We start from the raw sequence: 27,709 nt of genomic DNA, 5'->3' as shown, positions 1-27,709 counted from the left end.
TCTGCCTTTAAATGACTTCATAAGTGTCTTTAAGCTCTCCTTCCATTTTAAAGTATCTGAAACTGAAAATTGTAGATGACATACATTTTGAGTGTGATTTATGTAAGAAAGATGTTGTAAAATTTCAATCACTGGACCCATCTCCAAAGGAAAAAAAAACAAACACCTTGGACTATCAAATTTGCCAAATCAATGTTCATTTATGTATTTTAGGCAAAAATAAAATGTTTAAGTATATATGTATTTATTTTATGATGTCTCACTTTAACTGCCTTATCTAAGTACTAACCAACTACTGGTCTTGATCTCTTTTGAAAGGAGGACTTCTGCAGTAAATATTTATTGATGTGATCACTTGATTAACATTTATCTCCCCCACAACTGTAGGTTCCATCACAACAAGAACCATTTCTCATTGGTTCTCCACAAGAATTTCTAGGGTCCAGCACTTGGCACATATAAGCATTCAGCATTACAGTGAATAAACAAAAAATAATTCACTTCCGTGTTGGGACATGTTGAGGACAATGGTGTCTTTTCTTCCCCGCTGATAGGCTGTCTGCCCTGTTTAATCTGAACAGGACTCCCTGGATCTGTGTGAATCTGAACCAGGGAACAACGAAAAGACTTTTTTACTTCACTTGTCTCCCCTTACACTGTGAGAAATCTATCCTCCTCCATGGCCCAGGTTTAGTGAACGTAACAGATGGGTTTAATCCATAAAAATGAAAAACTTCCCATTTCAACTCCATTTCCTGTTATCTCTAGGAAAAACAAAACTTTCCCTCAGGAAATGATGCAAATGTGCCCAAATATTCTTCAAAGATTCCACAAAGCATGAAATATTGCTATGAACTAAACTATGTTTCTTTTCATTTACATGTTAAAAGAAATATGCATAGGGTAATGGAAAAAGTATAGATAGGAGTTAGGAAAGGCTTTCCAATCCCTGTTCATTGTGATCTCCCTCCCTAAGTCTCAATTTCCCTGTCTGTAAAATGGGGGTTGATAAAAATACATGCCCTCCCTATTCTACAGAATAATTTTGAAGAATCAAATTAAATAATAAATATGAAAGCCCACGAAATCCTACAAAGGGTGATACAAATGCATACTGTTATTATTACTGCAAGGTCCCCAAACCATATTTCCTCAACAGATTCAGCTCCTGCCCTTCTGTCTAGCAGATGACACACAATTCATTTATTTTAGCACAGACACAAATAATTTTCTGTTATTGCCCTTGAGTAGAGGCTGATTTTGGACTAGACAGCAATGGTCCTACTCGAACAAACCTGAAAAATCCATGGACACTCATCCTGAATCTCCCCCCCTCCCCGAGGCTTTTCAAGATGGATATAGAGGGAGGCCCCCATGAAAGCCATAATTTCATTGCCAGTATGGGTTTAAACTGTAACAGCTTTGGTATCCATCTGTAAAATGTCATTCCTGTCAGTTCCATCCTAGTAGCTCAAATAATAGGAAATCACACATCCACCTCCCTCATAAAAAAATGTAAAAGCTTACAGTCTCTCTATAATATATGTGCACTCAAGCTATACTAATTTATTATACAATTACTTTTATTTTTAGCATTTTATTTGGCTCTTATACTACATAATTAATGGTGTTTACAAGGAAAGGTTGTTTAAGTAATGTAAATGGCATAAGTGGATTACTGAGCAAGCCTTAAAACAAATAAACATTTTTTTCCTTTTAAAATTTTCTTCACTGTCTTCTGAATGTCCGGTGCAAGAACAGGGTTTTTTAATTATCAAAGGGGATATAGAAATCAGGCTTCTGAGGTCCATTTTCCCCCAGTAAGACAGGCTTATAATTCTGTTTCCCGTATGGTTGGCCTGGGTGGGGGGAGTCAGTAGTGACCCAACTGACCCAACACATCCAGAATCAGAAGCCCTGTCTTTTCTTTGGGAGGTTGCCAGGTTTTTTCTCCATGACCTTAAACATATCACAATATCTGGGCCTTACAGACCATTTCCTGCAGTTTGCAGTGTTGAAGGTGAGAGACTCATGAGATAAATAAGCTCACTATAAAGACCGGGAAAAACACTAGGGAGGAAAACTACCAGGTTTATGTATAACTGCACCATCATGACTATGCCACCCAATTGTGGCAATTACTGGAATTGTTCCTCCTAGTCAATGTTTATGTAACATGTTCTTTGAGTGGCAGCACAGGGCCAGGTCAATGTAAAATAGACAGGACATGATAGTCACTACCTTTATTTTTCTAAGGTATTCTGAAGGGAAAGGATTGACGTCAAAGGCCATTGCTTTATGCCTGCTCTCCCAGAGGCAAACTGTGTGTGAAGGGGGGTTGGGGGGGTGCTGAAGATGCCTCCCTCCACACCCACATATCCAGCCCTTAGGAGACTTTAAGAAGGAAGCCTGGCTCCACATCATCTCTGTCCCTCTGACCCGCAGAGCATTAGGAAGAACAGGTATTGTGTCCTCTAAAGTTCCCTTGGAATTATCTCAGGTGTTGCAGAACAATCTGTCCCAGCAGGCTTTCTCTAGAGCAGGATTCAGTCTCAGAACTGACCATGGAGTTGACAGTGCCTTGAGATTTTAGAGAACTCAACCCAGGGGAGTTCTGAACAAACATTACAGAAGACAGAGATCCCTGCACCAGTCCTATATAAATTCCCAGGGAATAGCCTGGAACTGGAGTCCAGGCTTAGAGGACAAGATACAGGTCAAAGAACTATGGACAAGGATGCTTTGAATGAACAAAATTATACAAGACTCAAGTCTATAATAAGACCATCATATCCTCTAGACACTCACTTTCAGGTCCTCACCCCACACCAATTGAAACATATTAAAATGTGTACACAACCCGCATGTAACGAACATAACCCACATGTAATATTTATGCTGTGAAAGAATTTTTATAATTTTGCTTTGGAAATTACTTGGCTAAAGTAATTAATTTAAACTATGCTCTGATTTCTTGACACTCATCACATACATTCATACATCCCACCTTGTGGGAGCATTTCAGCTAAAGATTGTTTTCAAATGTAATGAAATTGTTATGAACATTAAATCCAGCAATAAAAGAAGCTGACATAATGTTATGTTTTGTGGCCATTTAATAAATGTTTATTAATTTCTATATTGAAGGAGTGTTGCTTTTCCCCCCTATTTTGGACACAATAATTTTTCCTGGTCAGATTCCAGACATTTTCCCAAAGAAAGGCTCATATGCTCAGCACTGGAAGTCTTGTACCAAGAGGCTAAACTGGTACTGCTGGGCTTGTGGCTCTCAGCCAGGCACCTTGAACTCCCAAAGTGCATCCAAAGAGCAAGAACTATAGTGAGTTCTCAGGGATTCCCAGCCATTTTGCAAGATTGCTCTCAACCAAAACAATAACATGGAACTACCATGTTATGCCATCTGCTTAATAACCCAAGAAATTTTTATTAATTAAACTTAAAGTCTGCAAAGTTGCAAATTGTTGGTTCCTTAAAGAAATCTGTCCACTATCAATACTAAAAGCCTTCACCGTTGGCCTTTCATGAAGACATGCTCCTCCTCTGGTGCACAAAATCAAGTTTCTTAAATCTAATTTACTTTATGAAGCCTCATTTTCCAACAAGAAATGGGATTTAGAAACTGATCTGGAGTTGCATTTCTAGGAAGCTTTTATTTCACTCTACAAAATGTAAGTTATGCATGCTCCACCAAGGTGTTTATAAACTAGACCCAAACTTCTTTCTTTAAAAATATTCTATCAGCACCTGTTAGGTAGAATATACTTTATGGATTGACATTTTTCCTAGAAAAATTAAGTTTTATCAGAGTGTATTCACTCAAAAATAATCGTAAGTAGCCTGTTGACAGTCAAAAAAAAAAAAACCCTTGTTTTAGCTATCTGAAAATACCAGTGATAAAGTAAGAAATTGAAAACTTTACCTTAAATGTGTCCTCTGGCAATATATAATCTATGTTAATTCCTGAACTTGGTTTGCTTTGTTTTGTTCTGTTTTTCTAATCCCTGAATACATATTGAGTGTACAGTGGTAAGCTCCTGTTATTGGCACCAGACAGCATGAGATAAGCTCTCCCTTCTGCCATTTGCTAGCTTGAGAACATGGACAAATTATTAAGCCAGCATTTCTTCACTTTTAAAATGGTAACTAATAAACAATACTTAATAGGATTGTTCTGAAGATTAAAGAAGTTAATGAGTATAAAGCTTATGGACAACAATCAATAAATGTTACCTTTAGTATTACTATTATTAATCATTTTCTCACTATTTACACTGCCACATTCGAGCTACCACCCTCTCGCCTCATTAACTTCCCTGCTTCCACTCTGCACTCACCGTTCTCCACAGTGCCCTTCTCATCTCCTTACTGAAGCTGAGTAATCCTTTCAGAATGGAAAAGCCATCAGTTCATCGTCCTCCCACAAACAAAAACAGAAACAAAAATTCCTCCAGCTGCCCTTAGCATAAATCTGAAAGGCTCTGCGTGGCTTGTTTCCACCAACCCCTCTTTCCCCCATTCTTACTAGTCAGTCTTTGGATCACTGTCCATGCTGTGCTTCTTCAGCTGCAACTTCCCCTAAGACTAGAGGCTCTATCTCCTCCCCACCCCCTTCATCTCAACCGAAAAGCTACCTCTTCAACTAGAGCACGTATTTTTTCATAGGTCCCTTCAAAGCACTTGGTTTAGTAGAAGTATGACCTATTTAAAGGATTATTTCCTAATGTCTGACTTGGCAACACGATTTTAAGTTAGGGGAGGCTGCCAGTTGTGCACATCATCATCTGACCTAAAGAAGGATATTAAATAATACATGAATGGATGAATGCCGGCAGAAAGTTGGCTCCCACAGAACAGTTACCAGACACGCAAAGTCACTTTTCCGTCACTTTTTTTTTCCTTACAGTTTGGTTTGTTTTCGTGTCACTCTTTTCATGCGTAATGGCCCTGGTGTGGCCACCCTTGAGAACGGAATCTGAGACGAAGACCAACCACCCGGCCGCGGACGCGGGGCGGAAGTGCCGGCAGGCTCGGGGCGGAAGTGCCGGCAGGCTCGGGGCGGAAGCAGCAACATTAGCGGCGGTAGATTCAGGTGGGTGCCGGTGACCTGGGGCCGGCGGGTGGTTGCTCGCGGCCGCGACGCAGGCGGCAGAGGGAGGCCCGCCAGAGCGTCGGGTTGCCTTATGCTGCCAATTTCGATTGTCGTTGGAGGGAATTTAATTAAACCGGGAGCTATAAATCCATACCCGCCCCCCCCCCCCCCGCGCGCGCTCGTGTGCGTGTGTGTGTGTGTGTGTGTGTTTGATGACGCTCTGGGAAATGAACGAAATAACGAGAGGAATAGATAGCTTTTTAAAAGAAAATCTCAACTTCATGCCTTTGATAGAAGATGCCTGGTCCGGGTGTAATTGAATTCTATGAAGTGGCCATATATTCACACTTGGCAGTCCAGTGCCTTTTTGAAATAAATATTTTTGAGCAGCCACGTTGAACTTTAATTGAGGGTGAAAAGGTTGAAAGCTTCAGTAGGGAACGATGTTAAGTGCGGAGGCTTCCTGGACCGCCTCTCTGCCTAATTGGTTAAAAGCAATTCCCTGGGTGCTGAACAATGAGAGAGTAAATCAAAGACTGTACAATGCTCAACAAATACTAAGCTTTGTCAGTCAACCCCGTCAAACAACAGCTCATACTATTTTTAAATAAGTCCAGGGTTAGGGAAATCCCCACTAAATTGCTACTAACTTGAATATGCAAATGACTTGTTTCTAAGGTTGTCTTTAACAGAAGGTTTTTTGGGCCTGGGTTATCTTTATTCTTGTGTCTTAATAGATAGTGTTTTATCTAGTATTTTATATTTGAGTGTCTTTTTAAAAAAATCAAAGGTAAGGCCCAGTATGACCCCAAGATTCTTAACACCACAAGGACAGGGATAGTGTCTAGGATCTGTTAAATCCCCAACAATTGCTAGCACATTTTCTAGCATAAGTATGGCTTCTGTTTGCATTGCCTTGGTTAAGCAGCCACTGGAGCCTTGTCTCAGTGGGCTTAATGACACTGAGCAGGTTGAGGTGGCTGCTAGAGGCTACAGTGATTATCTTTCTGAGGAATATCTTATAAAAATGCATTTGAAGCCCTCTACCAATATTTGAAGCTGTATACATTGAGGCACATTGTAGGTAAATAACAGGGAGAGATTCAAAACAGCTGGAAAAAGAAATATACCCTGGAAGTATTGAGTGATATCTGGGCAAGGGAGAGCTAATCATGATTCTGTGTGAAATGCTATAGTCTAAAATCCCAGGTCTTGTTCTGCTGAGGAATTGCCTAGAACCAGAAAAGTTCTCTTGATTGGTGAGGCTGGTGCTTTAGACAGGGAGAAACCCCAGATTTTCTTTCTTGCCTGTTTGCTTTGGTCAGTAGTGGCTGCCTGCCAAGGAAGGATCAATATATATTTTGTCTCCTTCACCAGAGGAATATGTGGCTATGTAGTTTTATGTAGATGGACTGATGGCAGGTAAGTTAATAGAAATGAGGATTTTCCAACTTGGGAATTTATTGTACTGTTTTTATTTTGTTCCAGATAAATACTCAGAGAGATGCCTTCAAAATAGTTATTTTTTTATTGTTCAAGTTTTTGTATTTCACACAGTTATATATACTCGATCTGGCTGCTGCATTCAGTTACTTTAATACCAGTACTTGGGGTTTCAAACATAGCAGGACAGTGAAGTGATCTGATACAAGTAGTGAGATTTCTTTATGCTCCTTATTTTAAGTCTAATTTTTGCCACTGCTTTATTCAAGGAGTGTACATTAGAGGAAGCCAAAAGCCAGCTGGAATTGTTGCTGCATGCAGTTTTTTTTTTTTTTTTAAATCTTCATTTTATTGAGATATATTCACATACCACGCAGTCATACAAAACAAATCGTACTTTCGATTGTTTACAGTACCATTACATAGTTGTACATTCATCACCTAAATCAATCCCTGACACCTTCATTAGCACACACACAAAAATAACAAGAATAATAATTAGAGTGAAAAAGAGCAATTGAAGTAAAAAAGAACACTGGGTACCTTTGTCTGTTTGTTTCCTTCCCCTATTTTTCTACTCATCCATCCATAAACTAGACAAAGTGGAGTGTGGTCCTTATGGCTTTCCCAGTCCCATTGTCACCCCTCATAAGCTACATTTTTATACAACTGTCTTCGAGATTCATGGGTTCTGGGTTGTAGTTTGATAGTTTCAGGTATCCACCACCAGCTACCCCAATTCTTTGGAACCTAAAAAGGGTTGTCTAAAGTGTGCGTAAGAGTGCCCACCAGAGTGACCTCTCGGCTCCTTTTGGAATCTCTCTGCCACTGAAGCTTATTTCATTTCCTTTCACGCTGCATGCAGTTTTAAACTTGCTTGCAATTATTTTGAAGGGGAGAAACCATCTGGACCAGGTATATGTAGCTACACAGGTAGCAGAGGCTAGGTGAGCTTCTTTCATCCTTTCCCCAGTATCACATAGCACATTCTACAGACAAATTCATTTTGGGAATAATATGCAAAATGAAAGGTTTTGGCTAAATTTAGCATAGGTATTATCCCACATTCCTAATTCCCCATCCCAGTCACAGCCACAGGGAACAGGAGATATGAAAGCATTGCTCTCTCTCTCACAATTTTTACAAAAGTTAAGGTTTCCAGAAATGTAGGCAAAAATCAGAGGATCTTCTATTTTCAGAAAGTATCCATTTCCAAGGATTTCGGAGCATTTCACCAGTAAAATCTGTTAGCAGCTATTTTACTGCTTTGGCCTTCATCAATATGGTATTGTATTATTTGTTTGTAAATCTTTCTCCTGCCCAAGGTGTGAGTCCTTTAATGCAAGGACTTTTATATTTCTAATACCTGGCACACTGGAAATACCCAGTACATGCTATGGAAATGAAAAGGCAGTGTCTCTGAAGGGCGGCTGGATCCATAAGGCGTGGTAAAACATCACGGAGAATGCAATAAGGTAGAGAAAGGGCTCCTTTCAGGGGTTAGATGAACTGCTTTGATAAACAGCCCGAAATGGGAGGGACATATTTAAGAATCCTTAGGTCACCAAACCTCCTAAGGAGATCTGGCCTGGTCATTTGAAAGGCCTTTGTTGTTTTGAATGGAGTATTCAAGCTGAAGGGCTCTACCAGTCCTCTTCACTCTTCCTCCAGCCCTGCAGTGCTCAACCCCTCACCCAACACATGTTGAGCAAATTATTGAATAATATCCATTTGAAGGAATACCAAATTATTGGCCTAACTAGGGCATCCATATCTTGATTTGGTCCTGCCTTAAAGATAGATAGAAGACCTATTTATAGTCACTTTTTCAAGGCTAGGTTGCCCAAAAAATATTGAGGGAAGTCATTTTTCCTACTTTGACATCATTCCCAAGAAGTTCAAAGTTGACAGCTTATTGTGTTGTAATAGAGCAGGCATGTGCTATAAGCTGCTTTCTTCAGTTGCCAGTGGGATTGCACCAGAAACCAGAATGTTACAACTAAAAACAAATGAACTTCCTCTCATTGTTTCATTACTTTTTTATATTAATCATGAAATAAAGAGAAAATGGCTTCTAGCTTAATCAAGAGGGAGGACGTGAGCGTGAAATTAAATTACCTAACTCTTTAACTCTACCTCTTAAACCATGTAAGAGAAAGGATACTGTTATTTAATAGAAACTCAGTCAGCTGAGGCATCTTAGAACATAAAACTGAAAACAGATCTGAATTCAGCTGTCTCTCCAGGCTCAAAATTGAAACTAATGTGAATTTTCTTAGATTTAGAGATCAGAATCTCATCCTTATGGTAAAAGAATTCTGCCATCCGAAGCTGAGACTTTCCTCATTTTCTATATCCTAAAATTAAGCCTTACATGGAACATGGTATTTGTTATTTGGGATGCTGGGAAGACTAATATGTAAAACTTTTTAAGAGTTTTTGGAAGAAAGGGGGTTGAACTTGGAGATCCCTTCTAGCTCTGAATAGTTCATGTTGGACTGATTATGTCTAAAATTATGTCATTGTTCAAGGAGAGAATATTGGGAAATAGACTTAAAAATGCATGATGAAGGGCTTAGGGTAATGAATTAGTTTATTATCAGTAAAGCAAGGGAATCTCCAAAGTCACCGCCAAGTTCCCAACTATTAGGATATTCTATCAGTAATAGCTGTTAAATAACAGAATAGGACTCAGAGAATTCTAGAATCTCATGTAAGTGATATGAGATTCTAGAATTCATATCAGTGCTGGTACCTCAAGAATAGATGGTTCCCAAAATTCAGATTGAGTACTGATTGTGTGGGCCTAGGTCTTGTTGGTATTACAAGTCCAGGGCAGTGCTGAATTTAGTAACTCAAGGGTCCAAAGCCATTTGTTATAATGGCTAAAAATGAGTGCCACCTCTATCAGGTTTTGTGTGGTCGAGAGATGACTTCACATGTTTGGCAAGATGATTTGGAAGTTGGTGAAATGTTAGCAAAAAGTGGAAGACATTGCCTGGGTAGACAGATTTTAAATATCAGACATTTGTTTTGGGAAACAGGTTGTGTGATTTTTAAATAGAGAAATCAGCATTACTATATAGATACAACAAGACTAATGTTTTCATGAAATTGCCTTCTTTCTGGGTCAGTATTAAGTATTATATATCTCTTTAAAGGAATGGGTCATTTTTGTTAAGAAAGATAATGTAGAAAAGTGCATAATTCCTTATGCACTTTGTTCCCATCGCTTGAACTAGAATGATTTTGCCCTAATCTTAATGCTATCTTTATGGAATGAAGGAATTTTAAAATTGGTTTTTAAACTCTATTAAGCCATCCTGTATGATATAACCCAACCACATTATTCAGATTTTCTTGGCTTTCAGGAATAACTCTGCAACCATTATGCCGTAATTGTACTGAACATTGTTGCACACTCTGAATTTGGAGTATGCTGTTCTGGCTACAGGCCAGATGTTGAGTCAGTGTCTTTGGGATTGAGAATGGAAGGGAGGAGTGGAATGTGTACTGTGTGCAAGCCCACTTTGTTAACCAGTATTAGTCCAGAATCCCTTTCAGATTCCTTGGTACTAGAAGGAGTATAGAGTGGAAGTACATTACTGTTTTTGATTAGCCTCACCATTTTATTTTTCTCAGCTGAATGTTATTCTGGAAACTCTTCCCTGACATTGTCATGTGCACTAACTATTACTGAGTAGACTCCTGAAGCAGTGATCTGGAAAGTGTGACTGTTAAGGTTTAAAGATTCTAAAAACAAACTCTTGCTTACACCAACAATTCCTCTCCCCTTCCACTTCATATTTGTCAGCTTGCCACACATGTGGGCAAGGACAGAGGTGATTCAGGGCATGGAGGAGAATGCCAAAATGAAAAGGGTCTGTCATTTAAAATAATTGATTAACGTGTCTGTTAATAAGAAAGAAAAATGCATTGTTCTTCCTTTTGAGAGGAGCTTTTCTATGTTGGATGTTTACGCAGTTGTGAGATGAGTCCCCAGCCACACTAGTGTCACCTCCCCCATTTCCCTTCTGCATCCTTTCTGATGCCAGGTCTTCCAAGTTATGATGGAGGAGCTAGAGAAGAGTTTGCTATGAGCAAGCTCCTTTACATTTCTGCCTGGATCTACACATAAATTTTGGTCCTTTTTAAAGGACCTAGCATTTTTAGCCTCTATAGGTAAAAACAAATTCAGATTTTTTATTCAGGGCTGTGGTGATTTGAAGCTGTATATACCTCAGAAAAGCATGTTCTTAAACTTAATCCATTCCTGTGGGTGTGAATCTATTGTAAGTAGGACTTTTTGATGAGGTTACTTCAGTTAAGGTGTGGCCCATCTCAGTCAGGATGGGTCTCAAGCCAATTACTTTAATCCTTTATAATCAGAATGAAATTCAGACAGAGACAGAGAAAGAGCCAGAGAGGAAGCAGCCAGAAACTGAATTCCAACAGAACCCAGAAGAGAAGGGAGAGAGAGACCAGGAGATGCCACCATGTGCCTCGCCATGTGAGAAGCTAAGGACCAAGGATCACCAGCAGCCAGCACCAGAATGCCACAGTTTGAGGTGAGAAAGCATCACCTTGATGATGCCTTGATTTGAACTTTTTTTTCTCCTAACCTCAAAACCATGAGCAAAGAAATTCCCATTGTTTAAGTAGAACCATTGCATGGTATTTACTTGAGCAGCCAAGGAAATTAAAACAAGGGTCTTTTGTAGTCATAGGCTAGTCTCAGGTCATTTCTTCAGATGGTGATTTCTGATCAGAGGGACATTTGAAGCCCAAAGCTATGGGCACAATTCCTTTGGGAATCTACCAGAGATCTAAACCTTCCATTTGAGGACAGTAAAAGTGCATTTCAATCAATAGAATCATTATTGTTATTAATAATAACAATACCTTACTTATAGTAATATTTTATAGTCAGTAGTTAAGGCTTATTTCTCTATATTGCTTTATAACTTATAAACAGTTCTTACATTTATTTTCTCATTTTAAGATACCCAGTGTTTTAGTTTCCTAGGATGCTTAAAGCAAATACTATGGAATGTTTCATGTTAAACAATGGGAATTTATTAATTTACAGTTTTGAGGCTGAGAAAATGTCCAAATCAAGGCATCAAGGGGACGTTTTATTCCCAAAGTCCTGCTGCTGGCAACCCTTGACTCCTCTGCTGATGGCAAGGCCCATGGTGGCATCTCCTGGTCTCTCCCTTCTCTTCCAGATTTCGCTGATTTCAGCTTCATGCTTCCAGGGATTTCTTTCTCTCTTTGTCTAAATTTCATTCCATTTGTAAAGGACTACAGTAAGAGGATTAAGACCCATCCTGAATAAGGTGGGTCATAGCTTAACTGAAGTTACTAGAAGTAGCCTCATCAAACAGTCTTACTTACAATGGGTTTATACCCACAGGAATGGATTAGATTTAATAACATGTTTTTCTGGGGTACATACAGCTTCAAACCATCACACCCAGTCAACTTTTGCCATCACTCTTTTTCCCTAGCTCCCTGACTCTGTCCTCAGGAGAAATATCAAAATTTTATCTTCCCTGGCTTCTCTCCTGAGTACTGAACCTGTGTATACCACTCTGTACTTGAGCTCCAACATATCCCAAACCAAGCTCTGGTTTCACACATCCCTCAATCTGTTCCTGCCTCAGTCCTCATTTTAGTTAATGGCACCACTACCCACCCAGAGGCTCAAGACCCAAAAGTGGGACTGTCCTGATGGTCATCCCTTTTTAATCCCTTATATCCAATTCACTGGTAAATCCTGTCTCTGTTTCCACCCTAGTCCATGCCACCATCTTCTCTCACCTACAGTTTAGCTTCCCAGTTGGGTCTCGCTTCTACTCTTGCCTGCCAACAATCCATTCTTCATACAGCAGCTAAAGTCTTCTTTAAAATGTATATGAGGAGGAACCTAAGATGGCGGCTAGGTGAGACAGGGCAAAAAAAACACCTCCATGAAAAATACTAGATAAAAACCAGAAAGTGACCCAGAACACCACTTCCAGTGATGCATCAGCTGGACAAGGTCTGTTAAAACCACAGGGACCGTGCACTTGGTGAAACCAGGAGTTTGCATTCTGAAACAAGTGAGTAAGCTGGCTGAAAGTCCCGCAGCCATGCTGCAGTTTGGGGAAACCGGAGGTTGGCGTTTGGAGATGGACTAGTTCTTTATTAAAAAAAAAAAAAAAAAAAAACACGCAGCAAAGCATGGCAGGAGCGGGCTGTGCCAACCTCTCGGTGTCTGGCATGGAGGATAGCCTGCTGCTGATTGCCTCAGGGCCAGCGGGGCACAGGGGAGAGCCAAAAGGAGAAAGAAACTGCACCGCATGCAGCCAGCTCCCCGGCATGCTGGAGACACTCCTGCCTGGGGCAGACCTACAGCCCAGAGCTGCGCCAGGAAACCCAGTCTGACGGGGAGTGTATCCCACGGCACCTCACACATGCCACAATATCGGCCGCGGACAGTGACCTTGGGTGCACTCACAGCTAGGTGTCCCAGAGCTGGGAAGACAGAGCTGTGCAAAAAGGGAGGGGGTTGAGACACCCCATTCAGCCATTTTTGCATCAGGCTGGGAGTGCCCCTGCACGGCCCGGTGGCCTGGGGCTTCCCTTGAGGGACGGGGCCCTTGTGACGTAGCACAGCCTTCCCTCAGCAGAGGTCCTGGAAGATCACAGCTGAGAAGGGGGGCCCGCTCGGAAAACCCAGGGACCCTACGTCAATGCCGGGAACTTGTGGGTCAGTGGCAGAGAAAATCTGTGGCAAGACTGAAATGAAGGCTTAAACTCTTGGAACAGCCTTGAATTTCCAGGAACACCTGGGAGGTTTGAATATTAAAGTTGCCCTGCCTCCTTAACCACCTAGACTGGTATTTTTTTTATAACTTGAAAGAACCCTATCAAGCAAAGCAAATGCCAAGAGGCCAAAAACAACAGAAAATCTTAAAGCATATGATAAAACCAGATGATATGGAGAACCCAATCCCAAACACCCAAATCAAACAATCAGAAGAGACACAGTACTTGGCACAGTTAACCAAAGAACTACACTCAAAGAATGAGAGCATGGCTCAGGATATAAAGGACGTGAAGAAGAACATGGCACAGGATATAAAGGACATGAAGACCCTAGAAGAGCATAAAGAAGAAATTGCAAGAGTAAATAAAAAAATAGAAGACCTTATGGAAATAAAAGAAACTGTTGGCCAAATTAAAAAGACTCTGGATACTCATAATACAAGATTAGAGGAAGCTGAACAATGACTCAGTGTCCTAGAGGACCACAGAACAGAAAATGAAAGAACAAAAGAAAGAATGGAGAAAAAAATAAAAAAAATCGAAATGGAACTCAGGGATACGATAGATAAAATAAAACGTCCAAATTTAAGACTCATTGGTGTCCCAGAAGGGGAAGAGAAGGGTACTAGAAAGAGTATTCAAAGAAAGTGTTGGGGAAAACTTCCCAAACCTTCTACACAATATAAATACACAAAGCATAAATGCCCAGCGAACTCCAAGTAGAATAAATCCAAATAAACCCACTCCAAGACGTATTCTGATCAGACTCTCAAATACTGAAGAGAAGGAGCAAGTTCTGAAAGCAGCAAGAGAAAAGCAATTCACCACATAAAAAGGAAACAACATAAGACTAAGTAGTGACTACTCAGTGGCCACCATGGAGGCAAGAAGGCAATGGCATGACATATTTAAAATTCTGAGAGAGAAAAATTTCCAAGCAAGAATACTTCATCCAGCAAAACTCTCCTTCAAATTTGAGGGAGAGCTTAAATTTTTCACAAACAAATGCTGAGAGATTTTGCCACTAAAAGACCTGTCCTACTTCAGATACTAAAGGGAGCCCTACTGACAGAGAAACAAAGAAAGGAGAGATATAGAGAATATTAACAGACATATGTAGAACCTTACATCCCAAATCACCACGACACACATTTTTCTCTAGTGATCACGGATCTTTCTCCAGAATAGACCATATGCTGGGGCATAAAACAAACCTCAACAAATAAAAAAAGAATATATTCAAAGCACATTCTCTGACCACAATGGAATACAAATAGAAGTCAATAATTTTTGATTTGTAACTCCACTATTTACTTCTTACAGGATATAAAATACATAAACGCTAATGACAAATTACTGGTTTTGGACTCAATGTAAAATATGTAATTTTTGACAAGAACTATATAAAGGCAGGGGAATGGAGGAGTATAGGAACATAGTTTACGTGTCCTATTGAAGTTAAGTTGGTATCAAAGAAAACCAAGATTGTTATGGATTTAAGAGGTTAAATTTAAGCCCCACAGTAAACACAAAGAAATTATCAGAGAAGATGACCACAGAGATGAAAAGTAGAGTATAGGTTACGAGAAGTGGGAGAAGGGGCAATGGGGAGTTAAGAAATGAGTGTAGGGTTGCTGTTTGAGGTGAAGGGAAATTTCTAATAATGGAAGGTGAGAAGGTGATGGCATTACAAAATTCTAAATGTGATTAATCCCACTAATGGAATGCTAGGGAGGGGGTGGAATGGGAAGATTTAGGCTGTATATGTGTTTCCACAATTGAAAAAAAAAAAAAAAAAAGTCTAAATAGATGACAATTGAATGCCAAGGATGATCCTGGATGGGATCTGGGGATGGAGGACAGGAGGCTCAAAGGGACACAGTTGGGACATAAGGAAAAAAAAAAAAAAAAAGGAAATACAGAATGTAAGCTTTGTATCAATGTTGAATTTCTTGAACTTCTTAGCTGCACTTACTGGGATTGCATAAAAGAATGTTCTTGTTCATGGGAATTGTATATGTGAATTGTCGTGTTAGTTCAAGGATGTGTGCAGCTTGCTCTCATATGTTCAGAAGACAGAGCAATAGATGATGGATGATAGGGAGGGAGGAAAAGAAAGAAATGGAGGTGTGACAGCATGTTAAAGTTGGTGGATTGGGGTAGCAGGGGAGGGGGGTCAGGGTATGCTGTGAATGGGGTTTGTATTGTTTTTGCAACTGTTCCTGTAACTTTGAATTTATTTCAAAATAAAATTAAAAATTAAAAAAAATGTATATGAAATCTTGTCACTTCCCTTCTCTAAATCTAATTATACTTAAAATCTCAATTCCTTACCATAATCCATAGGCCTTACATGATCTGACCCCTGTTTTTCTAACCCCGTTTCCTACCACTCTTCCCCTTGTAACCTGTGCCTCCACCACACTGCCCTTTCTGTTTCTTAAAATAAGGCAAGTTTGTCTTCACCTTAGGGCCATTGCACTTACTATTCCCTCTCCCCAAAATGTTCCTCGTTCAGATATTTGCACGTTTTCATCCTTAAGTCTCACCTCAAACTGCACCTGCTCAGAGAGTACCCTCCTAAAAAACCTGCCTTGGTCATCATCACATCACCTGGTTTTACTCCCTCTATACTTACTGCTGATATCATCTCACATTAAACAGTCTCTTCACTAGAATGTGTACCACATGAAGGTGTGGACATTGCTTTCTTGTTCATCACTGTACTCCAGGACCTATAATAGTATCTGGTACATGGAAAACATTAGCTAGTAGTTGAATGAATGAATGACTCTCATCCCATACCTACATTATTACAACAGACCTCTAATTCTTTCCTGCCTCCATTAGTTTTTCCTTTGCAGTCCCTCCTGCATGCTGCTGCCAGATTAATCTTCCAAAACACTGATTTTTATCACATTGCTCTCTGTTCAAAATCCTTCAACAATTCATAAGACATATACGACAAATCACTCACTGCTTTGCCATCATTAAAGATCTTCCACAGTCACTCCTAGTCCACTTCCCAAGTTTATTTCCCTTTGTTTTTCAACAGAATTCTATACCCCAATTCATGTTTTTCCCCAAAATAGACCACGGCATTCCCACCTCAGCACTGTATGTCTAATCCCAAATTTGGAATGCTTCCCCTTTTTTCCTACATATCCACATCCTAAATTATTTAAAATCTTTCTCTTCTGTAAAACCACCTCCAATCTCAGCCCACAGTACTCTTCTTTTCCTTTCTCTTAAAATATTTGAAATCAACTGTAATATGTCCCTTTTATAATCTCTCCTGAATTTTAATTTACTTGTACAGAGACATAGTATTTCCTGCCTAGATTTTTTAGCTTTTCATGGTTTTGGATCATCTATTATTCATTTTAAACCCTTCCTTCCTTCCCCACAATGAAGTAAATGAGAGAACGGTATCACTAGTTTACTAATCACCATGAAGCTGACACAATTTATATTGTTTCAGTTAAGAATTGAACTCCTTTCTCCTAGATCATTGAAATACTTCTCTTTTGTTCCTGTTTCTTCTCTTTAGCATGAGGAGTTGATTTCTTTCTATGAGAGTTTTCTGTGGGAGGGAGAGAAATGGGCTGAATACCAGGCAGGATGAAGAAAAATTCTAGTGGCTTAATTTAACTGAGAATCAAGAGGGGAGGAAAGGGTAATGCATGTACTAAGTAGAGGATATGTAAAAGCAGAAAAACTTCAGTGAAATTATAATCTGATTGGATAGGTAAGACCCATACTTTAAATGGTTAAATAACTTTTTCATGAAGCAGTGTGTTCAATGCAAATCAATGTAGCACCCACTGAGTATAAATAGTAGAAGAGAGATGTCCAAATATCTGGAATCCTGCAGTGATGGTAATAATTTCAAGGAAAATAAAAAGGGGTTTTGTCCCTAGGCATCCATGTGACCAATCACTCCTTTCTGGAAACTGATCCTTTGCCATCTTTGGCGCCCCATGTGGGGACCTGTTGGCACTGAAGTCTGGAAATAGAAGCTGCAGGGAGTGTGGTAGACGTGTAATATGAGGAATTGCTTCTAGCTCCCTCGGGGCTAGGGTATGATGTAGGCCTACTCATGGTTTAATGTGCTATGTGGGAAGAAATCAACAGTCCAAACTGAATAGTTAGAATGAGGCTGAGCATGACACTATGTCCACCTGGGCCCAGAGGTGGGCAGTTAGCTCAGGATCTTGGTTGCAATGTCTTGTCTGAGCTGGCTCCACCTCCTGAGCAGTTCCCCTGGCCAGGTACCCTGACTGCTGAGGCTGAGATACTGGAAGAGCATCTGAGACCCTACCCATGCCAGTGAGTTAGGGCCCTATTCCAAGTTGGGCCTTCTACCCTCCCTTCTCCTTGTTTCTGTCCTGCATTGTCATTCTCCCCCATTTGACCCCTTGGGAGTGATAATACCTCAAAGTATTTGCTCAATTTCCAGTTTTGATTTTGTCCCTATACACTGCCTCTCCTTGTCACTCTTGGCTCCATAAGGGCCACTCTCCCTCTTACCCCTGCACCCATGATACCAGACTAGGCTCCCACTTATTTGAGAGGGAGGTTTGGACACAGCTGACTGACCAAAAGCTCAGAGAAGCACTGGGCAACATCATTTGTCCCTGTACGTAGAGTGAGTGGAGCACAGTGACTGATATGAGTCTCCTAAGAGCAACTCCACCCCATTACATAAACTTTCCATAAACTAAAATAGTGAGTCTTGTTCCCAAAGAGGAGGGGGGCTGGGGAGGGAGAGAGGGAAGGAGGGAGAGAGGGGGGAGGGACAGTGGGAAAGAGAGAGAGAGAATGTGTGTGTGTGTGTGTGTGTGTTTCTAGTCATCTGGGGAAAATAGGAACCATTATACTTAAACGGTAATGAATGTGAAATGGAGCACTTAACATCTCATCTCACATGGTACAAATGACTAAACGGAAGCCCGGAGCGCCTCTTTATGGAACACAGGTTCAGCGAGAACTACAGTAATAGTGTTTGGTTAATGTCAGCTCAGCATTAAATTTACATTGTACTCTTGTGAAGAAACTCCAGCATTACCTGTTAATAACCAAGGCAGTGCCTGGGCTTTTGTAGATTTTTTTATTTTGCCAATGAACTAACATTGCAGCTTGCTGATGAGGGATCATATGAACTTGGAGATTCAGTGTCCCAAAGGATTTTTGTATGAATAAAAAAATCTGGTCAGTAAAGGTCAGTTTCTCTACTCAGGTGAGAACAATGTTGTTTCTCTTCTAATCAGACATACAGTGTTGAAGAATCCTGGAGCCCCACATAAGTAATGTGCAGCCATAGCCTGGGCAGCTCCTCATGCAAGAAATGAATAATCCTTAATAAAGGCTCAAACAATCCTGGCCTCTTTCTATACCGCAATCAGTTGCTTTAATGGTATGCCCTTCAGTGCTTCGCAGGGAAAATGCTATAAAGTTAAGTTATCTTCCTTATCTTGCTTCAAGGAGGGCTGAATTGGTCCAATCAGTCCTCCCCCCATGTTTTATTTGATTCTATCATAAAGACCACTGAAGTCAGCCTCAGTTTTGTTGAAAGGCCAGCATTCGCAATCTCATTCAAGGTGATCCGTGCCTCTGAACAGCACTGGACCTGAACCAGCAGGAAGTCACCATCTTTATTGTTAGACACTGGAAATTGTTTTAGGCACATTCTAAGTACAGTTGTATGCCTTCTGCTTCTTTTGTGTGTGTGTGTGTGTGACAAAGGTGACCCAACTGTACTGCTTTGATATTATGAACACAGCTCTTTTTGCTCGTATCACAGAGGCATATAACAAAATACAGAGGATAAAATTGTGCCTGTGTGTGTAGTAAGGACAGATAGTTCACGAGTAAATTCAGTGACATGATCAAAAAGTGTTGTCTCTCACAGTCATGAGCTAACAGGCAGAGACCAACGTTCAGGATATTTTTTATAGTGCTGAGATACTGTTCAAAAATAATAGAACTAATGAAAATGTCACATTGACAGAGTAGCCCATGTTAAGATTTTACTTCAAGAAAGCATGATTTGGTGAATGTGACATTGACCATAATGGTGTTAGGCTGTATAGAGTTAGCAAAATACTCTAAGAAGAATATTATGGAGTTCCAATTGGAATATCTTTTTGCATTTTATTTTTTTCTTTTCTAGAATTAAGTGGACACCAATGTTCAAGATTTTAACCTGAATATCTTATTTTTGCCTAGGAGAGGTATAGGGACCTTGGTTCTATATCAGACTCTGATATAATTTTATAATACAGTGCTTCCAAAGAAATAAGTTAATTTTACAATATGGTAAAATGTATGTGCCTTAGGGCATTTGAAAATATGCAGAATTGCATGATGCTGATGCATTTCTCAGTAAACAAATGTACCATGTTTAAGTGATTTAAACCATGTAAAAAAGTAGAAATGGACAAAAATAGTGGAAAAGAGGACTAGTTGAAAATAAAATGGTTGTAGAATCGCTGAAGACTTTACTTAGTTCTCTGGGTTGGTTGAACAAATATTCCAACAAATCTGGAATGAATAACAACTCTGTTTACTATGACAGGTTTTATTTGTCTTGGGTGCAACGAAGACCACATGCTGTGTTTTGTCATGTTGGAAATACTGAAGCAGATTTCCATTGTGAATGTGAATTTTTTTTTAAAAGCCTTAACACTTCAGTCTTAACTCAGCTGATAGAAGCAGTAAGTTTTCCTTTCCTTACAAGCCCGACATCAATAAATCTTAAATTCCTCCACCAAAATCATGTAGCTTTGGTCCGTGTTGTAGTCTAAGGTCACTGCCAAAGATGGCATGATCCTTCTCATTTCCAAAGGCTGTCTTGCTGCCTTTATCAAAGCTAATTTTAAAATTTTCTTTCTCCTCTATATTTAATACAGCTTCTTTAACTCCATAACCTAGGGGGTTGTGCCGCTGTTGGCATGGAGCCTTTCCAAATCCAGCGATGCAGAAATTTCTACCTAACCTAAACATAGCCAATATTCTGTTTTTCCTTATCATTTATATCCTGTGTAGACAAAGTTATGTTTAGAAGCTGTGTCTCCAACCACTTTCACCTTCTGGAGTTGTTGATTCTGCTGAATTTATGGAAAATCTTCATACCAGGGCTTAATACATACTTGAGAGTAGAGCAGCATATTGTTAAATTGTTTAGATCCACTTTTCACCTTGGAACAGTGCTGGGTAGCAGATCCTTGCAAAATTCTCACCACATTCCCTTTTATGCATTATTAGGATGGTTAAGTTAATAGAGAGGTAGGGAGAAGTAGAAAAGCAAGGGTTTAAGGTAAAGGAAAGATTGTTGTTTTTATGGATTAATATCCAATCGTTTTGCTCCTGTGGTCTTTACTCTCATTTGATATAGGTTGGTGTTTTTCTCTAAAGTCACATCAGTCTATTTGAAATTAGCTTAAATCTAATCTATCATCAAGGAGCCCTGTAGCCAATGGAGATTTGACATGCTCTGTGGAGCATGGCAGGGGGTGTTTCAAGATGGTGGTGGAGGATTAGAACAAGCTGCAGTGCTCTGAGGAACACTGCCATTTCATTACAATACAAGATAGGCAAATAGAGTGACTACCATGCACACTAAGTGTCTAATCAGGATTAGAAGTGAGACCAAAGTGGCTGAGAAAGGTGTACTTTTAACACTGAAACAGATACTTGAGCAATTAATAGGTGGCAAGCATAATTGTGGGTGCTCAGGGATTCAGGGGTGAACAAGTACCTACTCATATGTAACTTACATTATAGTTGGACATATTGGTAACTAAATTTTAGATAATTGAGAATAAAGGAAACTATAGCAAAGTATGAAGATAAAGAGTAATAGGTTGGCCAACATTGGTAAGTTGGTCACCACAGCCACTCTAGGGAAGTGATATGAGCCCAGGCCAAATGAGGAGAAACTCCTTAAAAGCTTTCAAAGTAGATGGACAGCAAGTGCAAAAAGTCCTGGTGAAGAGATAGTTTTTGGGTATTCAAGGAACAGAAAGAAGATCTTTGTGACAGAAGCACTGTAAGTGAGGGGGAAGTGGCAGACGAAGTTAGAGAGAGTAAAGCAAAATTTAAAAATGAGCATCTCAGGCAGGAATTCATCTTTGGAAGATGAATAAATGATAATGTCAGCAGTGCACATTTGTTTTAAAAGTGAATTGTGAAATTATCATATTTTTAATTTTAAGGACAAAGTTACAGCCTCATTAGAATAACTAGGAATAAGCTGGGTGTCTTACATCGAGCATAGTAGCAGGATTAGGGAGCTTCAAAGCCTTGTGTTTGACATGCTGTTACTACCACATTGTTCTTATTGGAAAATCTCCAGTAGAAACACTAGTACATTTGTGTATGAGGCTTTCAGAAGTGATGGCAGTCTCCTTTTAAAATGCTTCTTAAACAGTTAATTTTTTTTTCTGACAAGTTAACTCAGCCTGATTTTCCCCTGTAGTTCCTCTAAGTACAACTCTGTTTTTCTCCTATCTCTTGAAGCCGAAGGGCAGAGATGTCATAAGAGATAACCTGAACCTTCAGCTGGGGACTTGGTCTGCTTACTAATTATCTTCTTTATATGGTGGGACGCTAGTGAATGCTTGCCAATAAGAGAATGTATCCCTTTGAATAAAAACTCTCTTCACATTTTAGGAGATTTCAGGATGCTGGCAAAATCTTCAGGTGAAATTTAGTATTGTATCCAGGTTAACAAACACATGCAGTTCGCTTACAGAAATCAAGTGATTAGACATACAGCTATTCCATTTACATGCATAAATATGAATTTTTTTCAATTATAAATTCTGTTTTGTTTGGAATACAGTAAATGTTGAGGCATCGTGGAGACCTGCCAAAATCTAGACCTCTTTTATACTCCTGAATTCCAAGTTATTCTGAAGTCTTCAAATTCCATCATATAGCTTGCAACTTACCATTTATATTGTAAAGAGCAAAGTCTAGGGCACTTAAGTTTACAGGTTTATTTTTCTTTTGGCAGACTTAAGATGCTTTGGTTTCAAGGCCATAGAATACAATTTGTCAAATTCTCCTTTGGACTCCTCTTGAGAAATCTCTCTGCCCCTCAGACTACTCTACCTGTGCTGACCATATTCACAAAGGTACAGAATGAAAATATAAAATAACTACTTTAAAAACCTAAAGGATAAAAATTGTTGAATGAAGAAAGTTACACGTTTAAGAAAGGGAAAAAAGTTGAAAGGCAATGGAATGAACTGTCTTAAGACCTCTTCCTCAAATTTTCCATCAGCACTATGGTAGTAACCTGATTTCCTACCCAGACATGTCACTGTCTCACAATTATGACAAGATAAATTAATGTATTTAATGATCATCTGACCCTGCATGGAATAAAAGAACTTTTGTGTTATGATGTTTACAAATGTATCATTTAGAAATATTGGTTTTCCTATCCCTAACTCATACTAGGTTTATACTATAAAAATAGCTTAAGATTTTTTTCTTAAGAGCTTTCTTCCTCCTGAAATTTATAGTATGAGCACTACTCATTTCCTTTTTTAAAAATTTTAAACTTTTTATTTTCAAACTTACAGGACAGTTACAAAAATAATACAAACCACATACAGAGAACTCCAGCAGACCCCTATATCCCCAGATACCCAGATCCACCAATACTGATTTTCTTTTGCTAATTGACATTGGTCTGTGTGATTTGTAATAAAAGAAAAAAAGTACCAGGTAATAGAATTAACTTTAGTGAATAATACTGCAATTCAAACAAAAAATGACTCTTTAATAGATTTTTCAAATTTTAGGCATTTTAACATTTTGAAAATAATATGACAGTTATCTCATAACAAGGGTTAAGTAGTTTTTAAAAATGAATTTCTTGTTGACAGTACTTAATCTAAACTACTTTTCATATCTGTAAGTATATGTTGCACTGTTGGAAATTATGGAACAAAAATATTTCATCTGAGGGACTACAGTGGAAAATGCATGTAAGAATTAACCGCAAAAATAAAATAATCCCTTAAGGGATAGAGGTATTCACTCAGCTTAACTATTCTGCAGTGTTTGCCAGTTTGAGCAGCTGAGATAGCCAAAAACATTTGCAGGGAAAAAAAATGCACACACACTAACCTATTCAGCTCAATATTTGTACTGAACCTTGATTTATGCCATTAGGCATAAAATAAGATCTCAGTCCCCTCTTCAGGAGTTTACAATACAGCGAAATAAATAATTAAACTATATATATTAGATCTCTTTCAGTTAAAATAATAGAATGTACTTCCCAGAGTAGGTTAACCAAAAAAAAAAAAAAAAAAAATGGTTTTATAGGTTGATTTCAGAAGTAGCTTGATTCAGGGACTATGCATATTACCCATCTCTTCAGCTTCACTTCCCCTAAGTTAAATGCATCCTCATTCTAGGTCTTCCCATTGATGACCCCAGTAATCCCAAGCCCCAGATCTCACAACTCAGACACTGCAGAAATTCCAGCAAAAGGATCATGGCTTTGCATTGGCTCTGATTGGTCCATCCCTGAGCCAATCACAGCCAAGAGGGGTAGAATGTACGATTGCTTCAACCTGTCAGGTGTTCCACCCTTGTTGCTCAGGGCTGGAGTCAGCCTCATGCAGGGAGTAGTTATTCTGAAGCAAAAGCACTCTTGCTACAAGCACTCTTGTTACAAGAAAGGGGAGTGACTGGGCGGTAGACAGCCAACCCAACAAATGCTCACTGCAATTCATGGATAGAGTAAATAATAAATGCCCTGTTGGTACCATGGAAAATCGCAGTGAAAGATGATATTAATGCTGCCTGGAGTGTGCTCTTGTCTCAGAATTTTTAGAGAGATAAAAAGTTCTCTTCTCCTTCAAAAGAGTTAACTCCTAGTTAATTCCTTTTCTTTGCAGTATACATAAAAGTAATCCTATGGAAGCTTTACTCCTTTAGCCTATAAAACAGATTTAAGTAGTAGCATTTAAAAAAATAAAAGTCACCTAAATCTTTAGACCAGCTGGGTCTTCACATGAATTAAAGCTTTCATTAAATATTGATATGTTATTGAAACAGATAATATGGATAGTCATTATTAGAAATAATCTGTTTGTTTTTTTTTTTGTGGTGTCTGATTTATCCAGATCACTGCATCTTACCTTATTTTGGTTCATAAGCCTTTTTAAAATTTGATGAAACTTCTCTCATAAAAATACATACACAATTTGCATGAACTTCCATCATGAACCCCAGGTTAAAGAGAAAAAAACTAGTCTAGGATCTTCAAAATTTTTTTAATACAAAAGCCTAATTTTGGTACATTTGTTACTTATGCAATTTTGGATGTTCCTGTTTTGCTTTTGCTTTTGAGATCCTGTATTGACTCTTTGAAACCTCTCAGAAAATTTGAGCATGATTACCTCTAAACATCACAGACTATCCATAATAAAATAGGTTTATTGATAATGTTAATGATAACATAATGAGCCTAATTCTCTGATCCAGGAAGTTTGGGCCAGAAAGGCCACCTCCTGCTGAAGGAAAACAGCCATTTGGTGATCTTGGTCCTTATTTCTAAACAAGCTGTGAGTTAACCGGGAGGAAAGGCTGTTTTCAAAAAAATAACAGCTCATCTCATCATGTTAAAAAGCAGGTTTTATATAAGCATCAGTAATGTTGATTCTGTTTTGAGCTCATGCACAAGAACCTATAGCTAGTCCCTATTCATAGAGTCAAAGGCTGAGAAATCTTTAAAATCTCCCATTGATCCATAGTATTCTTAACAGATTTCTCTTCTAGGTGGTTAAGATGCAACACTGGGCACTGAAATTTGCTCGCTCCTCATGTGAAGAATTAGTCTGGGAAACTTATTCCTGATACTCCTAATGAGAATGCAGGCAAAACATCAATGAGTTGGTACAGTCATCATCCAAACTAAATAGAGATTTTCACTTTATAAAGATTGGCAGACACTGTCTCATTCAGTTTTCATGGGGTTAGTCCTATGAACTGATCAGTGATGCCTGCAATCAGAACAGACTTGAAGTCATTCTAGTTGTGTCAGCCAGGCCCAAATGTGTAAGGTCACCTTCCTGACCTACAAAGGACAAAGGCCCAAAGCTATGGATCAGTGAAAAGTAACCTGCCCACATATCAATTAGATAAAGCCACTAATAAATATAAACATATAAATATATATTTATTAATAAATTTATGATGAAAAAACAAAATAACTAAAAAATACTGAGAGCCAATCTACCCTGCAATAGTAGTTGTTTATTCTATGGCGGTGTTTGCTTTAGAAGTAGAGCAATGTAATTGACCTAATAGAAAACTGTCCTTTAAAATAAGTATGATTTGCTTCTTGTGGTTTTTTGCTAGACCGCATACCATCCTTTGGATTTAATGGCTTTATTTTTTTTTTTCTCGTAGGATCCATGCCCCCTTTGCGATGAAGCCAAGGAAGTAATCAAGCCTTATAAAAACAGAGTAATATAATGCAGTGTGGCTTTTATGTATATGGAATGGATATGGTGTGTGGTATAAAGTATTTGCCTAGATCCTTTCTTTACGAAAAGAGATTAAATGAATTTTCATTTAAATTTTCTTTCTATTCTTCAGAGAGAGATTTTACTGCTGATTTCCATAAAACTCATTACCCCTAAGTGTTTTTCTCTGAACAGTACTGGTTTTCTTACTCTGACTCTTAATATGAGTCAAAATTAACTAGAAGGTGCTGCATTTGAGCTTTCTCTAAACTCTTGGCCCCATTCCTGTTTTCTTGTTTTGTATTTTCCATGGAAATGTTGTAATGTGGAAAGCCATCACACCTTTCCCATTCTTACAATCAAAATACCACTGTCCTAGTTCTCAGGCATCTTCCCATTTGGGACAACATTTTATTTCATTAGGAAATGAGTAGTGTCCTGACACTGAATGTAACAGAAGAATAGCAAGATTAGGAGTTAAGGAATAGAATGAAAGTTCTGGAAGTCAGGGGACCAATCACTGTGGACCTTAAACAAGCAAACAAAATTCTCAGCATTAGAAAAGGTCAAGGGATTAGTATATTAACTGCAGTTTTTGCATTGTTCCATGTTCTCTGAAGTACGGAGCTTTAGTCTTTCTGTTTTTCAGTTTATTTTACAGGAGGTGGACATCACACTTCCAGAAAACTCTGCATGGTATGAAAGGTATAAATTTGACATTCCTGTCTTCCATTTGAATGGCCAGTTTCTGATGATGCATCGAGTAAACATCTCAAAACTTGAAAAACAGCTCCTGAAACTTGAGCAGCAAGGTGCTGGATACTGACTAATGCTCTTGTGATTTTACACCCTCTCTGTCCATCAGGCATGTCCATCCTGAGGAGATGGCCACGGCCTCATACTTTTGTTAATTTCACATAACCCTGAAGGATATTCTATATTCAGTGGGTGCCAAATGTTGACATTCCTCTTCTGCATGATAGACATACCAACGTGGGAACTGCTTACCTGTTGGCATTGTATAAAATAAGAGGAGTGTGTTGGCAGGGAGGGGATGATGGAGGGAGAAAGAAGTCCATTTGGCTTACTTATTTTTCCCATTTGTATTAATATTGAAGCACTTCACATTTGCTGGACAGTGCCATTTACAGGAAGAGCACTCTGCATTCCTGCTGCTGCCCTGGAGGGCTTGACGTTTTAATGAAAGAATAAATGCTCTTCCACTCAGTAGATAAAGTGAAATGTGAATTGTTAATACACTGTGCACGGTCAATAAAGGAATGTTTTAACAAATACATCTGCATGAAGTCTAATTCAGTGGGATTTATTAATACCTGTTTAAAATTAGAGTTCATTTTTGTTGGGTAGAAGAGAATAATTATCCTAGCTGAAGAGGCTTCATTTGAGAAAAACAAAAGAAAGACTTATACCCCCAAATGTATATAAGAATCTCAACATGCTTTACATATAATCAGAGAGTTGATTTGTAACATTTGAGAACTGGCTTTACTAGTTAATTATCATCAATCAAGTTCATTCAACTTATTATAATGTCTTAGTGAAAATTCACTTCTGACCATAACTGGACAGATTTTTCATCTGAAGACAAAATACTGTTTTCACATTTTATATAAAGTATTAAAAGTTTAGGTATGTATCCTTATATATATTTAGTCAGGTTTAGCCAGTATACAAATGGATTCATTTAAAAACAACAGCCTTTTCCTCTTAAAATCACATCATTGCAATTTTATCTATAATGAAATTCTTTTATGAACTATTTTAATGAATTTGGATACTATGAGTCATTTAGCTAGATTTTAATTTGATCAGGATGAGTTAGTCTTAG

At 38.8% G+C, this 27,709-nt stretch overlaps 1 protein-coding gene across 3 annotated transcripts; it reads left to right on the top strand.

Annotated features, from left to right (window-relative positions):
• The first annotated feature begins 5,002 nt into the window (after positions 1-5,002).
• Positions 5,003-27,147, top strand: C13H5orf63 (chromosome 13 C5orf63 homolog). Of its 3 annotated transcripts, none has more exons than XM_037802101.1 (4): positions 5,003-5,110; positions 22,386-22,506; positions 25,805-25,837; positions 26,510-27,147. In XM_037802101.1, the coding sequence occupies exons 2-4, from the start codon at positions 22,393-22,395 to the stop codon at positions 26,684-26,686; spliced, it is 324 nt and encodes a 107-aa protein (XP_037658029.1). In that variant the 5' UTR covers positions 5,003-5,110; positions 22,386-22,392; the 3' UTR covers positions 26,687-27,147. The 3 variants fall into 3 exon arrangements, with proteins under 3 accessions (XP_037658029.1, XP_037658027.1, XP_037658028.1); XM_037802099.1 differs by having other exon boundaries at positions 25,805-25,861; XM_037802100.1 differs by lacking the exon at positions 5,003-5,110 and adding an exon at positions 19,946-20,082 and having other exon boundaries at positions 25,805-25,861.
• Positions 27,148-27,709: the final 562 nt, after the last annotated feature.

This window comes from Choloepus didactylus, chromosome 13 (assembly GCF_015220235.1).
Source record: "Choloepus didactylus isolate mChoDid1 chromosome 13, mChoDid1.pri, whole genome shotgun sequence".
In the NCBI taxonomy this organism is placed as follows: Eukaryota; Metazoa; Chordata; class Mammalia; order Pilosa; family Megalonychidae; genus Choloepus; species Choloepus didactylus.
Note: the sequence above shows the minus strand (reverse complement) of the source record. Positions and strands in the feature narration are given on the sequence as shown.

Excerpts from the sequence above, each read along its gene's own strand:
- C13H5orf63 (XM_037802099.1), top strand. The coding sequence starts at position 22,393 with ATGCTTTGGTTTCAAGGCCATAGAATACAATTTGTCAAATTCTCCTTT. Across the intron at positions 22,507-25,804 it reads TGCTGACCATATTCACAAAG|GATCCATGCCCCCTTTGCGA; the intron begins GTACAGAATGAA and ends TTTTTCTCGTAG. Across the intron at positions 25,862-26,509 it reads TCAAGCCTTATAAAAACAGA|TTTATTTTACAGGAGGTGGA; the intron begins GTAATATAATGC and ends TCTGTTTTTCAG.